The sequence below is a fragment of the Nelumbo nucifera genome, chromosome 3, assembly GCF_055504915.1.
Source record: "Nelumbo nucifera cultivar China Antique chromosome 3, China Antique-T2T, whole genome shotgun sequence".
In the NCBI taxonomy this organism is placed as follows: domain Eukaryota; kingdom Viridiplantae; phylum Streptophyta; class Magnoliopsida; order Proteales; family Nelumbonaceae; genus Nelumbo; species Nelumbo nucifera.
This window is the reverse complement of record NC_142651.1, coordinates 33426019-33447544: the sequence shown is the minus strand read 5'-3', so window position 1 is coordinate 33447544 and position 21526 is coordinate 33426019. Positions and strand designations below refer to the sequence as shown.

The following is a 21526-nucleotide window of genomic DNA, read 5'->3' as shown; positions in this document are numbered from 1 at the left end:
GGCCTCCGGGGAGAAAGAGAAAAGATGTAGCCGCTCCAACCAGAGCTTCCCAAACCTCTTTCAACTGCAACTGCCCACTTTTGGAGATCAAAAGGAACTCTCCAAGCCTTGAGCGCCACACCCAAATAGTCTCTTTAACCTGAAACTGGAAATTCTCTAGTTGGCTAGGGGCAAAAAATCAGTAGCCCCACTTTCTTGGTAATCTACAACCAGATTCTGACTCTCCAAACCCTCTACCAACTAGGCATACAAGTTCTTTGAATAATCATCAACTTATCTCTCCATACACTCTTCTAATTGAAGGTGTATGGGAAAAGAAAAGAAAAAAAAATAAAAGAGAAGGAAGACCTACTTTGATACCAAGATATGATTCAAACCAATAAAAAATAGTAAAAATATTTTAGATTATGGCGAAATATAGGAGAGAAGAAGAAAATCTTCTTTGTTGATCATAAAAACATATTGAGCATACAACTTAAATAAGAAAAGATAGGAAAGACAAAACCCTAGAATCTCTCTCAATCAGGGATTGACTAAATCTTTCCCTTAATCCTAGGATATGACTTTCCTAAATTTATTCAAATCTATCTTTTCTAAATTTATTCAAATCTCTTAATCAATCAAATCATATCTTTCTTAATTTTCCGACACTCCCCCTCAAGTTGGTGCAAAGATATCTATCATGCCCAACTTGCTAACTTGAAGTTCAAATGGCTGTCTCAACAAGCCCTTAGTCAAAACATATGCAACTTGCTGCGTGGTTGGTACAAACGGAGTGCAGATTATTCCTTCTTCAAGCTTCTCCTTTATAAAGTGTCTGTCAATCTCAACATGTTTAGTCCTATCATGTAGAACCGGATTATGAGCAATGTTGATAGCTGCCTTGTTATCACAATACAGTTTCATAGGAAAACTCACTAGTCTCTTAAGATCTGCTAGCACCCTCTTTAGCTAAAGAACCTCACACACTCCTTGAGCCATTGATCTGAATTCAGCCTCAGCACTACTTCTAGCAACTACACTTTGCTTCTTGCTTCTCCAAGTAACTAAATTGCCCCAAAGAAATGTGCAGTACCCCGAAGTTGACCTTCTATCAGTGATCGAGCCTGCCTAGTCCGCATCTGTATACACCTTAACCCCTCTCTTCTCATTTTTCTTGAAGAAGAGTCCTTTTCCTGGTGTGCCTTTTAGATATTTAAGAATTCGATACACAACTTCAAGATTTTCTTCGTACGGGGAGTGCATAAATTGACTCACCATGCTCACAGCGAAGGCAATATCAGGACGTGTATGTGACAAGTAAATCAATCTTCCTACCAGCCTTTGGTATCTAACCGTATCTACTGGAACCCCATCTTTAACTTCTCCAAGTTTAGCATTAACTTCTATCGGAGTGTCTGAAGGTTTGCATCCACTCATTCCAGTTTCTTTCAAGAGATCTAGAATATATTTTCGTTGTGAAACCACAATGCCCTTCTTTGATCTTGCCACTTCCATTCCAAGAAAGTACCTTAGCTGGCCTAAGTCTTTAATCTCGAATTCCTTGGCTAAGCTCTACTTTAGTATGCTCATCTCTTCAATATCATCTCCAGTCAAGATTGTCATCAACATAAACAATCAGAACCGAAACCTTGTCTTTGGTGGATCTTTTTGTGAAAAGAGTATGATCAGGTTGTCCTTGACTATATCCTTGACTTTAACGAACCTTGTGAATCTTTCAAACCAGGCTCTGGGAGATTGTTTAAGTCCATATAGAGACTTTTTTAGCTTGCATACCTTAGTTCCAAACTTCTTAGTGAAACCAGGTGGAGGCTCCATATATACTTCTTCCAAGTCTCCATTCAAAAAGGCATTCTTCACATCCAGCTGATTCAGTGGTCAGTCAAGATTAGCTGCAACAGGTAGAGACCACCATCCTGTTTAGCACCCCCAATCATCTTCCCTGAGGTTAAATCCTGAAATTCACAACAAGAAGACCAAAAATTAACTCGACAATTATGATCAAGGGTTAGTTTGCTGACGGATAAGAGATTGTATGATAGGTTAGGAACATGCAGAACATCTTTGAGGTTTAGAGAAGGAGAAATAGATACAGTTCCTTTCCCAACAATAATAGCAAAGGAACCATCTGCAATCTTAACCTTTTGATTCCCTGCACAGGGTGTATATGAAGAAAAGAATTGCGAAGTGCCAGTCATATGATCAGTGGCACCTGAATCTAATATCCAGGAGCCATTATATTTGGTACAAGCAATGGCTGCAGTGAAAAAATTACCCGACTGAGCTAGAGAACAGGATGGGTTAGAATTTCTTAACGATTGAGATTGAAACATTTTATATAAGTGCTCTATTTGTTCCTTTGTGAAAGGAAGAGACTCTGAGGATGATTGCTGCCTTGGATCCGAGTTGCTTACTTGAAGTGCGCGGACATCTCCCCCTGACTTGTTGTCATTGCCTGATTTTTTCTTCCAACCCGCCGGTTTCCCGTGCAACTTCCAGCAGGTTTCCCGAGTATGTCATGGCTTTCTACAATGATCACACCAAGGCCTCTGCTTTCCTCCTCGTTTATCTCCGTCTAAGTCTGCACATCGGACCACAAGAGCGGACCCTTCATTCTCTGTTTTTGTTTCACTAACATTCTTCAACATCACTTGCCGCTGTGCTTCTTCTCTACGTAGTTCTGAAAAAACCTCTCTTATAGTAGGCAAGGGCTTTCGCCCTAAGATACGTCCTCGAACCTCATCGAGTTTTTTGTTCAAACCAGCCAAGAAGACAAAAACCCGACCTCTTTCTATCTTCTTTTTGTACCGAGCACTGTCACTCGGACTTTCCCATTCGTCTTCTTCAAATAAATCCAACTCCTGCCAAACAACCATCATCTCATTATAATAAGCTGTTACTTCACGTTCACCTTGCTGCATCTTCCACATTCGGGTATTCAGTTCGAACAGTTGTGAATGATTGTCCAAATATGAATAGGTTTCCCTAATAGCTTCCCACACATCGCGAGCTGTCGGCAGGAACATGAATGGTTTTCCAACCACCGGATCCATAGAGTTGATCAATCAGGCGGTAACCATCAAATTTTCATAACGCCACTGCCTGTACTTTGGATCATCAGTGGCTGGCGGTTTCATTTTGCCATTCAAATAGTCGAGTTTCCCTTTGCCGTCGATCACCAACCGCACGGACTGAGACCACTCAAGATAATTTTTTCCATTCAATTTGTGAATGGTAATTTGAAGGGAATTCTCAGAAAGAGAAATAGCCGCTGACTGAATACCTCCCTTCGAAGACGTCACATCACTGTTAGCATCTGAAGATGCTGAACCAGAGCCAACCATGGTGGCCTTAAAATTCATGATCGAACCCTAAAGCTCTGATACCATGTGGCGAAATATATACAACTTAAATAAGAAAAGATAGGAAAGACAAAACCCTATAATCTCTCTCAATCAAGGATTGACTAATTCTTTCCCTTAATCCTAGGATATGACTTTCCTAAATTTATTCAAATCTAATCTTTCCTAAATTTATTCAAATCTCTTAATCAATCATATCTTTCTTAATTTGCCGCAAATCCTATCTTTCTTAATTTTCCGACACAGATTATAGCAGAAGAGGAAGAGAAGAAGAAGAAGAAGAAGACAACAAGAAGAAGGGAGAATGGGAGGTGCCAGTGGGTCGGTCTGGGGAGATCTATCCTGATAAGGCTGACATTGTTGTGCCACCAAGTTAGTTGGGGTGGCCTGTCTCAACTGCCAGGGTGAGACTTTAGGCACATACAGTGTAGGATTAATTGAATCTTTGAACTGGACCAGATTTCCAGTATTGCCCTGGACCTTAGAGATTAATGGGCAAAACTGGAAAGTTACACTCGACCCCTAGACTCGATTATGATACTGCACTAGGTGTCGGATTGGGCTATCTTTGATGTATCAATCAGTGAGATCCTTAGCGGGGGTCGAAACCTGGGTATGTTGGGACAGTCCGAGAATTCATCTGAGTGGGTGATCATAGTGACAGGATCAACCCCTTTGTCAGACAAAGGTAATGATCGGGGATGCACTCTCACTGATGGAAACCAAGACTGCCGACAACCGATTTCAATTGTTGAGATTTGCTTTTGCAAAGTATATTTTATATGAGATATAAAAATATATATTATAGTTTCTAAAATGTTTGCAAAAGGTTTTAATTCCCGGGATCCATATAAGCAGAGAGTGCAACACTGTTCCTTGCAGCCGAGTGAGAGGTCCTCTCTTGTCGGGTAGTGTATGATCATTATGGGCTGAGAGGTTGAGTGTAAGACCATTGAGGATAATACCTGATGGGCTAATCTTGCATCTACCCACAGTCCCTGGGTGTTACAAGGTGGCTTGGCCCAGGGACCACTTGGGGTAAGTGTTGGGCCCATAGAACCCATTTGATGGGTTTCAGGGGGTGCACTGTCCATAACAGTGTATTCGGCCAGGCCTTGTAACAAACGCTGGGCTGTACCCATGTGGCTGATGTGTAGATCAATGCTTGGGTCCCACGCCATACAAGGAAGCCCAATCGGGCAGCAGATAGGAAGACTAAGTGAGCACATAACCTTAATGGGCCTTAAGCCCATTTCGAACTGGGCTAATTTAATGAGTTAAATATGAGGCGAATTCTGAGATGGATTAGCAGATAGGATAGGCTCTTAACCCTATCCACTCAGAGAGTCCAGATCTGAATGTGATTTAGATCTAGGAACCTCCTAATGAGATTAGGAGAAGGCTGATCTAATCTGCAGATAAGATAAGGGTTTATCCTTATCACCTAAAGGGATGTCTGAAGGAAGGGGCAGCAACCTTTAGAAGACATACTCACATCCTCTTCAGAGCTGAAATAACAGAAGAAAGAATCAAGCAATCTTGCAGAATTCTTTCTTGCCGCCTCCATCTTCTTGCCGCCTACCTTGCCAGTTCGATCTCCAGTTGTGGGAGAAGTCAAGATTTGATCTTGATATGATTTCTTTGTGAAATGACCGACAGGAAGTTGTGCTCACGTGCCATCCTACTATTTCTTGCGAAGGAATAGGTTCTTGGAGAAGAACACTGCTGATTCTGCTCCATCCTGCATTGCGTCATCTTCAGTGGGAGCAGTCTTTGGATCCTTCCTTGGGCGTGAACACCTCCATTGGGAGATATTACTTCTCCGTATCAGATATAATTCTCTCCCACTGCTTTTGTTCAGATCTGGTTTAGTTTATGGTTCAAGATTGATCCTTGAAAATATGATTTTCTAAATAGGGAGTGCGATTCCCAATTGAAGGGAGAGAAATTTTTTTGAAATTCGCCCACTTTATTCCGCAAGATTTGGGCGTCCATACGATGGATCTCTCATCCCTTCAATAAGCAATCGCCTGAGGGAAAACAAAAACAAAGGCCTAAGAAAAGAAGCCCCCAGCCCAAAAATCACCCTAAACAAGAATCCTTGACCCAACTAGAAAAAAAAAAAACACACTGCAACACTAAGGCAAAACCCAGACCCTACCACCCAAAATTGACACCCTCTGAAAACCCACCCCTACTACCCAAACCCAACCAAGACTCCCACTCAATGAGTCTTCTTATCAACCTTTTGATAACAATCTTGTAGTCACCTTTTCTCTGATCTTTTGTGTTTTTTGATGAACTTATTAGGCCCAATGCCATATAAGCCTCCTTTTATTCGAGCAAAGACTTTTGAAAACTGGAACTTGCTGCTGACCTTTTCTGTTCTTTTGAGTTTTGAGTCTCCTAACTATTTTAAGTGTTTTCACAGCTTCTTCTAGACTCCCCTTCGGCTTTTGATCCCTATCTGAAACCAACATCCCCTCAGATAAATACTCCTTCTACTTGAAAGCATCCTCGCCTGCCCGCCATCTCTAGTTGCCCTGCTGTCTCCAACTATCACTTCCTTTTCAGAATTGTTGGAATTGCCGTCAAGCACTTGAATGGCACTACTCTCTTTTTCCCCATTTTTCTTCTCTACCGGTCTGATCTGAATGCTTCCTTTGCAAACTCCTCCCCTCCTAAGAAAAACAGCCCCAGAATTTTGCTGACTTCCACTTCTTTGTTTATCACTTTCTCTAAATTACAATTCTTCTCTACCTCATGGACCTCATCCATCATAAGTTCTTCATCAACCTTCCCTGAACTTCCTTCTTTAATTTCTTCTAAGAGGAAAGTTCTATACTTCTTCCTTCTATAAATTCGAACTCCATCTCCAATCTTATTTCCTTCCTCCTCCCTTCCCTTCTCTTCAATCCCTAATTCTCGCTCCCCTCTTTTCTTTTCAATTAAATCTTTTTCCACTTCTCCTACTCCCTTCCCCACTTATTCTTCCAACACTCTCATTTCCTCTGCTCGTAAAGCCCCGACCACCTCATCTTGATTGATTTTCCCTTCTTCTTCTGCTCTATTTTCATCCTTCTTCAGTAAAACCTTAGTCGTCTTTTTGCCATTCTCTTCTTCTCTTGCCGTCGTGTTCTCTCCCCAATCATCCTTTTCATCTCTTTCCTGAATTCCTCCCACAACCTCAGTGGTGTCCTGTTTGTCTTTGTCTTCCGCCCCTTCCTCTTGATGCAAATGATTGTCTTCACAGTCCACTTGAGTCTCCCCCTTCTCTTTTGCACTTCTTTTTCCATCTCCATCCTCCTGAATTGTTGTTGCAACCTTATTTTTAGGGAGGAACACTATCGTTCTCCAAACATATCCTTTGGCATCGCAATCAGCCTCTTCTATCACCATTTTCTCTATCGCCTCTTTAATCTGCTCGTCCCCAATATACTCTTGAGCCAAACCCCCATCATAGTTGGGCCCACTCTTCCATTCCAGACTAAGTAATTTACCCCTTCTAGGCCCACTATTAAGTTTTGTTTTAAGTCCACTTGTTCCAAGCCCATGTCGTTACCCTTTTTTAAATCCATGTGCTCCCCAAGAAAATCATGTGTGGACCGACTAAAGCCCGGTCCGACTCACTATCCTTGTTCATTTTTCTCTCGAAACACCTGTTCGTCTTCCTCTTCACCCTTTTCATTCTCCTTCTTCTTGAAATCAGCATTACAACAGGTCTTTTTTCGAAAAAGCACCAGAATATTCAATGAGTCTTGAGCTTCTAGTGCTCAACAACTCTTCGTTCATACTTTTTTGAAAAAGCACCCATCTATTTTTAAGTGCTAGGCATTTCCACTTAATCATAAGTATGATTGTCATGTAAGGATTTCACCTCATCTTGCATAGCTTTCAACCATTCCCTCTTGTGTTTATGGGGCAAAGCCTTTTCATAGTTTTTAGCTCATTTTCATCAGTAACTAATACATATTCATTACGAGGATGCATTTTGGATGGTTGTTTTTGTCTAGTAGACCTTCTCAATTGTTGCTCAATTGGTGGTTTGAGAGTGTTATGGGCCCGGGAATAGGATCTCGTCACGGGTCGGTCCATAGGGAGAACCTCTAGTTTCCCCTTGCCCCTCCCTTTGCGTGCTGACCCTATCGTGGCGACCTAAGAGGTGATTTGTCCAAGAGATCACCCTAACTCTCCTTTACTCTTCTCTTTGATTGAAATTTTGGATGCCTTTATTCAATAATAGTGGCTCCTTAAATAGGAGATTACAAGAGTCCTGCTCTTAGGGAAACTCCTTGCTGAATAGGGAGACCTCCAACTCTATCTTGATAAGATAAGACTGATAAGATAAGATAAGTCTCTCTTAATCCTAATCTAATAAGATAAGATAATCTCTCTTAATCCTAATCTAATAAGATAAGATAATCTAATCTACTAACTTAATAAGATAAGAATAACAAGATAGTCTAATCTAATCTGCTGAATGGATAAGACTGTTGCTGCCGAATTGGATAGGATGAGAACACTGGATCATTGCTGCTGCTGCTCCCAATACGCGTCCACATCAGAGAGAGATTTGATCAATTTGCTCTTTTATTGTTATGATCACTTCTTGTACCTCCCTATGAATTGTCATATCTTTTTGCACCTCTCCCCCATTTTCATCATGCATTATGGGTGGAGGATTTGGACCTAAGTCCGCAAAACCTTCTTGCATAGACCTTATCTCTTCAACCTTCTCAAGGTCTTTAATGGTTTGATCTTCAAAGAATACATCTTTAAATTATCTTCTTATCAATCTGATCCCATAATCTATAACCTATGAAGATGCACTGTTTTGCCTTGCTATCAAGTTTGGACCTTTCATCTTTAGGAATATGAATAGATGCCCTGCAACCAAATGCTCTCAAATGCTCATAAGATACATCTTTCCCTTCCAAACTTTATCTAGCAGACCACCATTAAAGGAGCTGAAGGAGAAAGGTTAATCGAATTCACAACAGTTTTCATTGCTTTACCACAAAAAAAGGTTTTGATAGTTTAGAGTGAGAGAGCATGCACCTAGTTTTCTCCACAATGATGCAGTTCATCTTCTCTACAACTCTATTTTGTTGGGGTGTCTTTGGAACAATCTTTTCAAGCTTGATTCCATGGTCTTTGTGGTAGTTCTCAAATGGACCCTTATACTAACCACCATTATTAGCACGTATACACTTCAACTGCCATAGTTGTCAAGGTGACACCTAGGAGACAAGGTGCTTTTGGAAGATTGCATCGCCTAATCGCCAAGCAGTTTTGTACAGTGTTATAAAATGCTTTTATGTTTTTAATTTTTTGAGATTATAATTATGAAGTAGACATTATTAAACCAAAATATTCATTTTGTGTGTTTATATACTAATTTCTTTTTATTGTTTTCTTATTTGTGAGGGTTTAATCAATACAAACATTGCTAAATGCTGTATTGAACCCTCAAAGACTTAAAACCTGAACCAATAAGGAAGAACTTAAAATGTTGTCTAATAAACATGTTTCTTCTTCTTTTCCTATAACAAAAATAGGGGTTCAGCCCCTATACTTTTGAATTTTCTTTTCTTTATTCTTTTTCTTCTCATGAATATGTTGGAATATATTGATTTTCTATACTTTAACGTGAAGTTTATACTTATGAAAATTATGGTAATTATTAAGGAAATATGGTTATGGAACCTAGGGAACTATCCTAGGATACATGATTTTTACTTAAAAATCCATCACCTAGGCAACTAGGCGACAAGGTGGGCTGTTGCCTAGCTTGCCTTGGCACCTTGAAAACTATGTCAACTGCCTTCTAGTTTCTCCCTCAACACTAACATGGAAATGCTTTATACTACTAGCACTTGGTCTTTGGACTTGAAGGCAAAAGTCCAAAATTTCTTGGAGTAGCCATCAATAAAAGTAATAAAATATAGAGCATCACTAAGTGTTTTAGCACTCATAAACATACATCAATATGAGAAAAATCAATAATATTATGACTTTTATGTGAAGTAGATTTTTGAAATGAAATTCTATGTTACTTTCCAGCAAAACAGTTAGAGCAAGTTTTTAGATGCATACCTTTGGCAATAGGTAGAATCTTCTTCTTAACAAGGGTCTTAGGCCCCTTTTCACTCATGTGGTCAAGCCTCTTGTGCCCTAGCTTAATGGAGGGATCTTCAACCTCATGCACATCCCCCATGCAAGTAGTAGCTTGTGTCATATATAGGGCGTTTAATTTCTCACCTCTCACCTCTACTGAGCTTCCACTTCCTTTCACCAAAGTAATTGAAATACCCTTTCATCATCAAGACAACCAGTGGAAATAAGATTGAGGCAGGCTTTCAGAACATGTCTTACGTTATTCAAGAGTAATTTGCAGCCAATGTTTTCAAGCAAACATCATCCATGCCGGTGATCTTAGATACCCCATCATTTCCCAATCTAACGTAGCTAAGGTCATCAATGTAGGATGTGAAGTCACACCAAGATGTAACATGGAATGAGGCACCTGAATCCACTACCCAATTAGAGTCTTGGCATGGAGATTCACACCATTATCACCACCAATAATAGCATCACCATTGGTTGCAACTATAGCAATACTTTTGTTCCGTCTCTTTTATCTTCATCTCTTTCCTTGGATTTATCTTTTAATCTTTCTACGTTCTTTCTTTATGTGTTTAGACTTGTTACAATGATAAAATTTGATTCCCTTTTGTTGAGAATACTTAGACAGGGGTATTTTAGCCTTTTTCCTCTTCTCTTGTACTCTCTGTATTTGGGCGCCCAAGTAAGGGCTTCCTTGAGAGCTGCCCCTTCTTCAAGCAAAGTTCACTTGGTCTAATTTTCAAGAGATACCTATTTGTTGCAAGCTAGACAGATTTCTCTTTTCTCTAGATTGGGAGGAAGGGTGGCGGAGTCTAATGGTTAGGGCCTTACCTAGAACTACTTCGGATCACTGTCCTATCAGCATCTCTGAAGAAAGAGTGGGAGGAGGGCCCTGCCCTTTTAGGTTTGAGAACATGTGGCTGCTACATCCGAATTTCAAATCAAAAGTGAAAGAATGGTGGGAAGAAGACCAAGTGGAGTTTAGATAAAAGGGTTTTAGATTTAAAAAAAAAAAAAACTGCACAGGTTGAAGGGCAAGATCAAAGAGTGGAATAAGGAAGTTTTTGGGTTTTTGGAGGAAAGAAAGACACTCATCTCACATAGAATAGAGGAATTAGATGAGCTGGAAGGGGAAAGGACAATAAGAGAGGAAGAGAAATCTGAGAGGTGGAGACTAAAGCATGAGTTGGAAGAGATTTTGAGGAAAGAGGAGATTAGTTGGAGACAAAAATCTAGATGTAGGTGGCTAAAGGAAGGTGATGGTAATACAAGTTTTTTTCCACTTAGTAGCAAATGAGAGAAAAAGAAGAAACTCTATTGTTCAGCTTGTGTGGAATGGACAAACCCTAACTAGGGAGGAGGATATAGCACAAGCTTTTGTGGATCACTTCAAAGTTATTTTTAATAGTTAGGGAGGCCTCAAAGAGCCCCTAGAAAATTTTGACTGGAGAAGAGGTCCTAGGGTATTGATGGAATCCCTGGAGAAGACTTTTGAAGTCCAAGAAGTAAAAGAAGCTATATTCTCTATGGAAAGATCCAAAGCCCTGGGCTTGGATGGTTTTACGATGGCTTTTAAGATTGTTGGGAAATTGTGGGTGCTGATTTAGTGGAAGTTTTTGCTGAATTTTTTGAGAGGGGAAAATTCAACTCAGGGGCAAATGCCACCTTTATCACCTTGATCCCTAAGACCCTAGATGTCTCCCAAAAGATTTTAGACCCATAAGCCTTGTGGGTAGCATGTATAAAATTATCTCCAATGTGTTAGATGAGAGGATTAAAAAAGTTCTTCCATCTTTAATCTCTCCAAATCAAGGGGCTTTTGTGTTTGGAAGACAAATAATAGACCAAATCCTTATTGCAAATGAGTGTGTGGAGTTTAAAAAACGAAGAAAGGAAAAAGGGCCAATTTGCAAATTGGACCCGGAAAAAGCCTATGATTTGGTGGATTGGGATTTCCTTCTAGAAGTGTTAAGGTTGAGAGGTTTTGGAGCGAGAAGGTGCAAATGGATAAGGGGTTGTATTTCCTCCTGTCATTATTCCATCTTGGTTAATGGAGTTGTCAGAGATTTCTTTCCAGCCAAAAGGGGCCTTCGACAAGGTACCCCTGTCCCCTTTCCTCTTCACTCTAATAGCAGATGTGTTTAGTGATTTGATCTCAAGGGCTGATGCCAACAATTTGATACGAGGTTGGAGAATTGGAAGAAATAATGTGGTGATTACTCATTTACAATTTGCAGATGATATTCTAATTTTTTGCGAAGGAGAAAAGGAGGAATTGGCAAATTTACAGAGGGTGGTATCCCTGTTTGAAAAGGTTTCCAACCTCAAAGTAAACTGGAGCTAAAGTTGTGTAGCAGGGCTAAGTAAGGAGAGAGGTGAGGTTGAAAGCTTAGCTAGCTTGTTGTGTTGTGAAGTAGGTGAGTGGCCTCTACAGTACCTTGGTCTACCCTTGGGAGGGAACCCGACTTCTGTCAGCTTTTGGGATCTAGTAGTGGAAAGATTCACAAAAAGTGGCCAACATTGATTAATTTGCCAGTCTATTACCTCTCAACCTTTAGGATCCCCTTAAAAGTGGCCAATAAACTGGAGAAACTGATGAGCGACTTCTTGTGGGAGCCAAGGGATACAAAAAATGATCATTTGGTAAAATGGAAGGTGGTTTCAAGGAGTAGGGATAGTGGAGGCCTAGGGGTAGGAAACATTAAACTTAGGAACTTGGCACTGCTAGGTAAATGGTTGTGGAGGTTTCCCGTGGAACAAGACAACTTATGGCATAAGGTCATTGTAAGCATCCATGGCATGGCAGACAACGGATGGGACGCTAGCCTTGATCCTTGGGCAACAAGGGCTTCTCCTTGGAAGGGAATTCACAATTTGCTACTGTCTTTCCTTCAGCTGGTCAGGTATGATGCTTGTATGGGTAACAGAGTTCGGTTTTGGGAGGATATCTGGCTTGGGGACATTCCTCTCAAAGACAGATTTCCACCTATTTTTTCTTTGTCCCTCAATAAAGGGAAAGTGATTTCTTCATTGCTTGTTAATGAAAACTCTTGGGATCTAGGATTAAGGAGAGGGTTAGGGAACATGAAATGGGCTTAGTAGATGAACTAATTTCCCTTCTTAATATTGCATTCCTGGACCCCTTTTTCCAGGACAGCAGAATCTGGTCAGAGTCCCCCTTTGGCTCCTATACCTGTGCCTCTTTTTTCTCCGCCCTCCTTCATTCCTCGCACCCAGGAGGCTCCTTTCCTACAAAGGAAGTCTGGTGTAGTCCTATACCCCCAAAAATAAGTGCCTTTTGTTGGGAGGTGGTGCTCCAGAAAATTAATACTCTGGATAATTTACTAAAAAGAAGGCCAAATCATTGCCTCTCCCCTCATGTTTGTTGCCTTTGTTTGGGAAATGGTGTGACAGTTACACATCTGTTACTTTCTTGTCCCTTTGCTTCTTGTGTGTGGAATTGGTTCTCTTCCTTATTTGGCTGCAGGTGGACCTCTCCTCTAGATGTGACAAGTCTTTTCAACCCAAGCTTCTTCCTCCTATCAAAGAAAAGGGGAAGAGTGATGTGGAGGGAAACAAGAGCAGCCATTCTCTGGTCTTTATGGGAAGAAGGGAATAACAGAATATTCCAAGGGGCACAAAGATCAACAGAACAAATTATTGACTGCATAGCCATTAAAGTCATAGATTGGCTGAAAGTAAGTGACTTATTTAAAGACTTTTCAGTGGATGATTTACAAAGGGGATGGTCAGCAGTGGCAAACTCTTCAACCAAACAGCCTGTCTCTCAGCCTTCTTGGACACCTGCAGCACAACAAAGGGTCAAATTGAACTTTGATGGAAGCTCTATGGGTAACCCAGGACCCTCAGGAGTTGGGGGAGTCTTTAGGAATGGGGAGGCAAAATGGTTGCACTATATTCTGGTCCCATAGGAGTGGGAGACGACTCTATGAAGCTGAAATTTTGGCTATACTACAAGGCCTGAGATTTGCAAAACAATGGGAATTTCAGAACTTGGAGGTGGAAGGGGACTCTAAATTGATAATAGGATGGCTGCAAACAAAGAGAGTGGGTGTATGGAAGTTTGGATAGCAAATAAGGGAAATACTCTGCTTGGCAAGGGAAGTTGAAGTAACTTTCAAATGGGTTAGGATATCAACAAATTCTGTGGCAGGTAGCTTGGAAAAACAGGGGACCTTCAGGGAAAACTTTTCTTGGGCTGTATTGTAATTCTTGATGTCATGTTGGGGTCAACACTCTTTGTTTGAGTGGTTGACAGTGCAAGATGTAATTTGTTATCCTTAATGAAGGTCACTGTTTCCAATCTTTATATATATATATATATATATAAAGAACTTTTGAGGGTGTGAACAGTAACCAACACACACCTCTCGACACATCTTTCTTCTTCTTTCCTCTTCTTTTCTCTCTTCTAAACCCTAGATTTGTAACTCTTGTTTAACAACTTGGTACCAGAGCGGGTAAAGTCACTTGGGAGTACCTCTCCTGCTGATCCTCTTCCACGAGGTGAACTTCTGACATCAAACTGCCGCCGGATGACTTCAGCAGTCTGTACAGGTGTTGGCGGCAGTCAATGAATCTTGTCTTCCAAACTAAGAAATTTGATGCTATAAACTTGAACATGGTACAAGAACTTTCTTCCTTATCACTTTGGACAAAGGAAAATCACATCACAACCGCAACTTTAATACCAGTTTGTAGGTCCCGAATATATAATAAAACGTGGTTAACATATCAATTGTGTTGTAGGGGCTGATTTAATTGTTACTTTATAGTTGTTGTTAGTAGGCTGACTTCTTAAGATACTGTCAGTTAGTTACTTGTCATTTTTTCCTTATTAGTTTGGTTTTAGGGTGTGCCGCCAGGGGCATACTTGTAATTTCTATTCTTTCTATTAAGTTAATATAAATAGAGAACTGGCGGCAGCCAGCATTATCTTTTTTTTTCCCTCTCAATCGTATCTCCCTTTTCTTCTCCTTCTCTTTCTCTCTCTCTCTCTCTCTCTCTCTCGTCTCCCACTCTCCATGAGTGATTACATGGTATCAGAGCAGGTCTTCTGGGCTGTAAAAGACCTACGATCCCTCCTGTTTTGAGCAAGGTTTCCTCCTTTAAATTCTTGGATGTGGAAGACAGAGAAACCCTAGTAGGTTGTTGGCAGAAACCCTAGCAGATTTCTGGCGGCACTTCCTGTGTTTTTTTTTTCTTGGTCGTAATACCAAGGAAACCCTAGTCGGAGAAGGGCGATGCTGATAGACTTCCTTCCTTCTCTGTTCGATGTTGTGAAGTCGATTTCAGGTTGGCACCTTCGTACAGGTGTTGGACAGGTGTGTTCTTGTTTTTGTCTTCTTTGGCCAATGGTATGAAGGGCTTATTCCTTGGTTATATATATATTTCTTTGGATGTTGGATTGTTAGACTGTATGAGCTGCAGTCGGACTAATAGTAATGTCTGCCTTGGTTGTGTTGAACTGATTACCGGGCTGGTTTAATGACTGAACCATCTCAGAGTTGATTTCAGCAGTGTCTTGTTCTCTTCCTCACATCCTAGAAGTAAATTCCTTGAGGGTTGGTATTCTGTTTGTGGCTGTTGTGTAGTTGTGTGGTGTTTGGATTGTTTTTCAACAGTATCCTATGGCGAATTATGAATCCTCATATGGGGTTACACCAACCTGCAGCACAGCTGGTATGGGAGGTGAAAACATGATTTTTCCCATGCCAATTACCCCTTTAAATGGTCTGAACTACCTGGATTGGGCTAAAAGCGTAAAACTCTATGTAACGGCAAGGGGTAAAGCTGGTTACATTAATAGAAGGGTGAAAGAACCCAAGGGTGAGATAGCTGAACATGATAGGTGGGACCAAGAAAACAGTATGGTGATGTCTTGGCTCCTCGCAGCCATGGAACCTGATGTGATGAAGAACTTTATGTGGGCAGACACCGCTAGTGAGATCTGGGAACAGGCCAAAACTACCTATTCTGAGCAAAGGCATTATGCCAAGGTTTACCAGTTACAAGCTGAATCTTCAACCTGTAAACAGGGAAACCGTAGTTTCTTCATATTATTCAACCCTTACCTCCATATGGAAAGAATTGGATCATTATCAGGCTATAGAGTGGAAACATGATGATGATGCTAAGGCCTATAGGAAGCTGGTCTCTTAGCAACGTGTGTTTGCCTTCTTGTTGGGACTGAACCCTGCATATGAACCATTGAGGGTTTAGATCCTAGGAAGCAAAGAGTTGCCGACGGTTCACGAGGTATACTCCCTTGTTCAATCGGAAGAAAGCAGGCAGAGTGTAATGGTTACAACTAAGGGGGAGCAACAAGTTGCTTTGGCTACAATGAATAATAACTCCACGGGGAAGAAAAGTGACACTAAGAAGACTGATGATAAAGATAAGTTGTTCTGTACCCACTGTCGGCGTTCACGGCATACATGTGACACTTGTTGGGACATCCACGGGAAACCCAAGTGGGCAGTGAAGAATCAAGAACAGGGTAAAAGTCAAGGTCAGAAGAAGATGAACACAACACAGAATGCAGTACATGTGGCAACCCAAGATACTCAGGTTGCCGGTAGTACCCGGGACCACCCTAATAAGTTTGACCCCAAGGAAGATATAATGAATTCCTTCAGAGAGCACCTGGAATCTTATGGTAGGGCTTTGCGACAAATGGACAGCTCAGTCATTGGTACTCCCTCTACCTCATTTGCATCTACTTCAGGTAATACGGCTTCTGCATTCCATGTCACTCCCACGGATTCCCCTTGGATCATTGACTCAGGGGCCTCCAACCACATGACCGGTAAGCCGAAGGAAGATATAATGAATTCCTTCAGAGAGCATCTGGAATCTTATGGTAGGGCTTTGCGACAAATGGACAGCTCAGTCACTGGTACTCCCTCTACCTCATTTGCATCTACTTCAGGTAATACGGCTTCTGCATTCCATGTCACTCTCACGGATTCCCCTTGGATCATTGACTCAGGGGCCTCCAACCACATGATCGGTAAGCCGAACTTGTTTCAGACTTGTAGCCTTTTGTCAGGAAGGGATAGAGTGAGACTTGCAGATGGTTCTTTTTCCTCCATTGCAGGCCAAGGATCAATATCTCTTCCCCATGGTCTTAACCTGAATTGTGTATTGCATGTCCCTCAACTTCCTATAAATTTGCTTTCAATTAGTAGCATTACAAGCTCTTTAAACTGTAGTGTAACCTTTTTTGCTGACTTGTGTTTTTCAGGATCTAACTTCTGGAATGACGATTGGTAGAGGGAGCCTAGTGGATGGTCTCTACATTCTCGACAACAAAGCTGGTCTTTCGGTGTCATCCTCAGAGTCACATAGTCAGTCAAATAAGAGTCAAATTTTTTTGTGGCATAGTCGTTTAGGTCATGTTTCTTTTGAAATAATAAAGTCTTTGTTTCCGGTTTTATTTAAGTCATGTTCAGTGTTAGAGTTCCAGTGTCAAACGTGTCAGTTGAGCAAACAATGTAGAACAACTTTTCACTCAAGTAATAAAAGATCAAATGTTCCTTTTCATGTTGTGTATTCTGATGTATGGGCACCTACCAATGTAATCTCTGAGGGCGGATATAAGTACTTTATCACATTGATCGATGATTACTCTCGCTATACATAGGTAATTCCTATGTGTAGTATAGACGAAGTTCCAAAGATTGTGAAAGACTTCCAGAGGATGGTATTTACGCAGTTCCATGTTGAAATACAGATCTTCCAATTCGACAATGCAAAAGAATACTTCCATGGGGAGCTCAATGAGTTCTTTGTCTCCCACGGATCTATTCATTGGAGCTCATGCGCCAGAACACCACAAAAAATGGTGTTGCAGAAAGAAAAAATACACCTTGAGGTAGCTCGCAGGATGATGCTATATATGAATGTTCCAAAAAGTTTTTGGGTGGATGCTATACTTGCAGCTGCTTATGTCATCAATCGCATGCCCTCCAAAGTGCTGAACTACATGGCCCCTCATCAGTTATTGTACCCTCAGTCTCCTTTATTTTCCATTCCCATGAGAGTCTTTGGTTGTCGTGCCTTTGTCCATGATTTGTCTCCATCTCGAGGTAAGTTAGACCCTCGGTCCATTCCTATCCCTCCTCTCAAAAAGGGTATCGATGCTTTGATCCCGTTAGTCGTAAGTTTTTTGTGTCTATGGATGTGTCCTTCTTTGAGTTTGAGCCATTCTTCCCTGCTTCTCCTCAGGGGGAGAGTAGTAGTGTGGAAGAGGAGAAGCAGGTTCAGGTATCTCTTCCTTCTATTCCGGACCTTGCTCCCTCCCGTGTCTTCCAACGTACACGTCGTAGAGATCAGCGATGTGATAGAGATGTGGAGCAGCCAAACACTGAGCAACTGACACCATTAGACTCCCAGAAGGTAAGTCCACTCCCTAACCCTACTCCTACTGTGGATGATCTTGACATTCCTATTGCTCAACGAAAGAGATTTAGGTCATGCACTACCAAACACCCCATTACCCATTTTGTCTCCTATGATCACATTTCCCCCTCGTACCGAGCCTTCCTATCTGCAGTTGATTGCATCCCTGTTTCCAGAAATGTTGCAGAAGCCTTAAAATGCCCTGAATGGACAGCCGCCATGAAGGAGAAGATTAATGCTCTTCACAAAAATCAAACTTGGGAATTGGTGGATCTTCCAAAGGGGAAAGACCTCGTGGGGTGTAAATGGGTGTTCACGGTTAAGCACAAGGTAGACAGAACAGTTGAAAAGTACAAAGCAAGTATACGGGGTTGACTATGATGAGACTTTTGCTCCAGTAGCTTAGATGAACTCAATTAGGGTTCTCCTGTCCTTAGCTGCTAATCTTGATTGGGAATTGCATCAACTGGACATAAAGAATGCTTTTCTGAATGGTGACTTAGAGGAGGAAGTATACATGGTTCATCCCCTTGGATTCTGTGCCAAGGGAAGTGAAAATAAGGTGTGCAAGCTGCGAAAGTCTCTTTATGGCTTAAAAGTCTCCCAGAGCCTGTTTCAGTAAGTTTCACATGGCAGTTCAACAGATGGGCTTCAAACAATGTCAGTTTGATCATACACTTTTTGTGAAGAAATGCCAGGAACAGGTTGCTGTATTGATAGTGTATGTGGATGATATCATCATTATAGGAAGTTAGAGCTCAGAGATACAAAAATTGAAACAATTCCTTGCATCTAAATTTGAAGTGAAAGATCTAGGTCCCCTGAAGTATTTCCTTGGGATTGAAGTTTCCCGCTCAGAAAAGGGTATCTTTATCTCTCAAAGGAAATACACCCTTGATCTATTACATGATACAGGCAAATTAGGTGCAAGGCTGGCAGATACTCCCATGGATGTTGACCATAAGTTAGGTGACTGTGTTGGTGAACCTCTGAAAGATGTGAAACAGTTCCAAAGGTTAGTGGGAAAGCTGATTTATTTGTCTATGACCCGTCCAAACATTGCCTATTCCGTTGGGGTCCTAAGCTAGTTCATGCACTCTCCTAAGAAACCACACATGGAGGTAGCGGAGAGAGTTCTTAGATACTTGAAGAAATATCCCGAAACAGGTCTACTATTCAGTAAACACAATCACCTAAAGGTGGAAGTCTTTACAGATGCTGATTGGGCAGGAGTTGTGGATGACAGAAAGTCCACAAGTGGGTATTGCACATTTGTGCGAGGAAATCTAGTAACTTGGAAGAGGAAGAAACCGAGTATGGTAGCAAGGTCAAGCGTTGAAGCTGAATATAGAGCTATGGCACATGGGGTGGCTGAAGTCCTTTGGCTAAAAAATCTTCTAGGGGAGCTTGGAGTTGTTCATAGTCCTATGTCTCTTTACTGTGACAACAAGGCTGCAATAAACATCGCCAGCAACCCTGTCCTACATGAGAGGACCAAGCATCCCTTATGTCAACTCCAAGGAACAACTTGTTGATGTCCTCACAAAGGGGCTTCCATACTCGCAACACAATGAGTTATGTGACAAGCTAGGCATGATAGACATATTCAGCCCAACTTGAGGGGGAGTGTTGTAAGGCTTATTTAATTGTTACTTTATAGTTGCTGTTAGTAGGCCGACTTCTTAAGATACTGTCAGTTAGTTACTTGTCCTTTTTTCCTTATTAGTTTGGTTCTAGGGTGTGCCGCCAGGGGCATATAAATAGAGAACTGGCGGCAGCCAGCAGTATCTTTTTTTTCCCTCTCAATCGTATCTCCCTTTTCTTCTTTTTCTCTCTCTTTCTCTCGTCTCCCACTCTCCATGAGTGATTACAAATTGGAAGCAAGCTAAAACTCTGTTTTAGGCATTACCTGTGTAATACACTGTTTTGCCCTTTGGAATACGCTGTAGTTGTGAAAAACAGAGTATTTGGGAGTCGTAATACCCTGTTTTGTACTGTTTATCTTGAATACGTCTTATTTGTTCCAAAGCAACTTAAACCTTAACAGAGTACGAAATAACAATAATAAGGAACAACAAACAATTACAGACAAGAAGAAAGTATATACTGATTTTTAATGTGGAAAACTTCTCCAATGTGAAGGGGAAAAACCATAGGGCACTAACCTAGAAATCTCCACTATAACAATGATAATGGGAATACAAAGCTCCTATCTAGCAGCAACTATAAGATATCAAACATCAAGAGAAACCCTCTTAGTTTACAATCCAAACTCCTCACCAAAATGGTGGTTTACAATCAACAAAGAAATAGAGTCTTCTCATCTCAATAGATGCACAAGCACTCTTCGGAACTGATCCGTGGAGATGATAAGCAACAAAACCTTGATATGGATGCACCTTCAAGCAGCTTTCCTTCTCAAACAAAGTGAGATAACCTCCAAGAAAACCCTAGCTTTCAAACCCCAAAGTCTTCTTACCAGAGAGATTTAGAGTGAGAGAATTGGACCTTTTTCCATTCTCCCCCTTTTGTCCTTTTTTCCATCAGCCCTTGTTAGTGTGTGGACCCCACCTCATAAGGAGCCCAATACAACTACATGTGTTAATGGGTATTGTAATCTCTTACATTTATATTTTATGCTTATTTGAATGCAAAATAACTTTTAAAATAATTGGTAATCAGTTTACTATATTTTAATTTTTTGTTTGAGCAAGTTGAATGGTTGGGCTGTTCAATCCATAACCCAGAGACCAAAACAGGTTTAATTTCTGGTCTTAACCTTACAATATTTTTTTATTAGTTTGAGGTGGGGTACATGCCTGTGGTCATCCCTCTCCCCTTTGCACCCCCCACTAAACTGCTACACTCTTTCAGTTGAAAATTATTAATTTGTTATTAGAATATAAAAGAAAGAATAAAAGATGGAAAATACTTGCTCATACTTATTGGGTCTTGAGAAAATATTATATTAGATTTTTTTTTTTTTTAACTCTATTTGCCCCAGTTTCAACAGTCCTCTACAGAAACTAGTGATTGTCAAATATCATATACAAAAATTTGTGTATGGTTTAATTTTCTTTGCATCACCACTGAACTAAAATTTGGGTCTTGCAGGCATGAGAAGTATGTAACACAGTACAGGGCCATCTTTGTTGTCAACTGCAAGATTAGAAGTGATCAAATATTGCGGCAGAGCAAACGAAAATCAAGGAAGAGTAAGCGTACAACAGATTTTGGTGAGAGTGAAGATCATGTGGAGAGTGAAACATTTAAGCCTGTTTGTTGCTTGGTCTGCTCAACAGAAGTAGGTGTCATTGACAAAGAAGAGATCTATCATTTCTTTAATGTTCTTCCTAGTGAGTCTTGATCTGCTCAGTGTCATTGGAGTACATAAATAGGTTAAGTAGTTCAAATTTACTTTCACTGGCTGCAACTTTCCATCATCAGGTATCCCAGTTTTTTTCTTTTTTAATTTTTATTGAAGTTCCGCCCATGCCACTTGAGCACATATACATCTCTTATTTTGTCTTCGAGTGCTTTTAAATCCCTTCAACCAAATAAAGGAACTAGGTTGGGATAAAGCGATTATACCATCTTGCTTCAACGTTTTCCCA

The 21526-nt window shown here is 40.9% G+C and overlaps 1 protein-coding gene across 1 annotated transcript in view; it reads left to right on the top strand.

Annotated features, from left to right (window-relative positions):
- Positions 1-21526, top strand: part of LOC104592134 (E2F-associated phosphoprotein) — a 41316-nt gene extending 19790 nt beyond the window's left edge. Inside the window, exon 3 of the mRNA XM_010251344.3 lies at positions 21027-21526. Coding sequence (XP_010249646.1) covers positions 21027-21279 — 253 coding nt within the window. The 3' untranslated portion in view covers positions 21280-21526. The remainder of the gene's footprint in view (positions 1-21026) is intronic.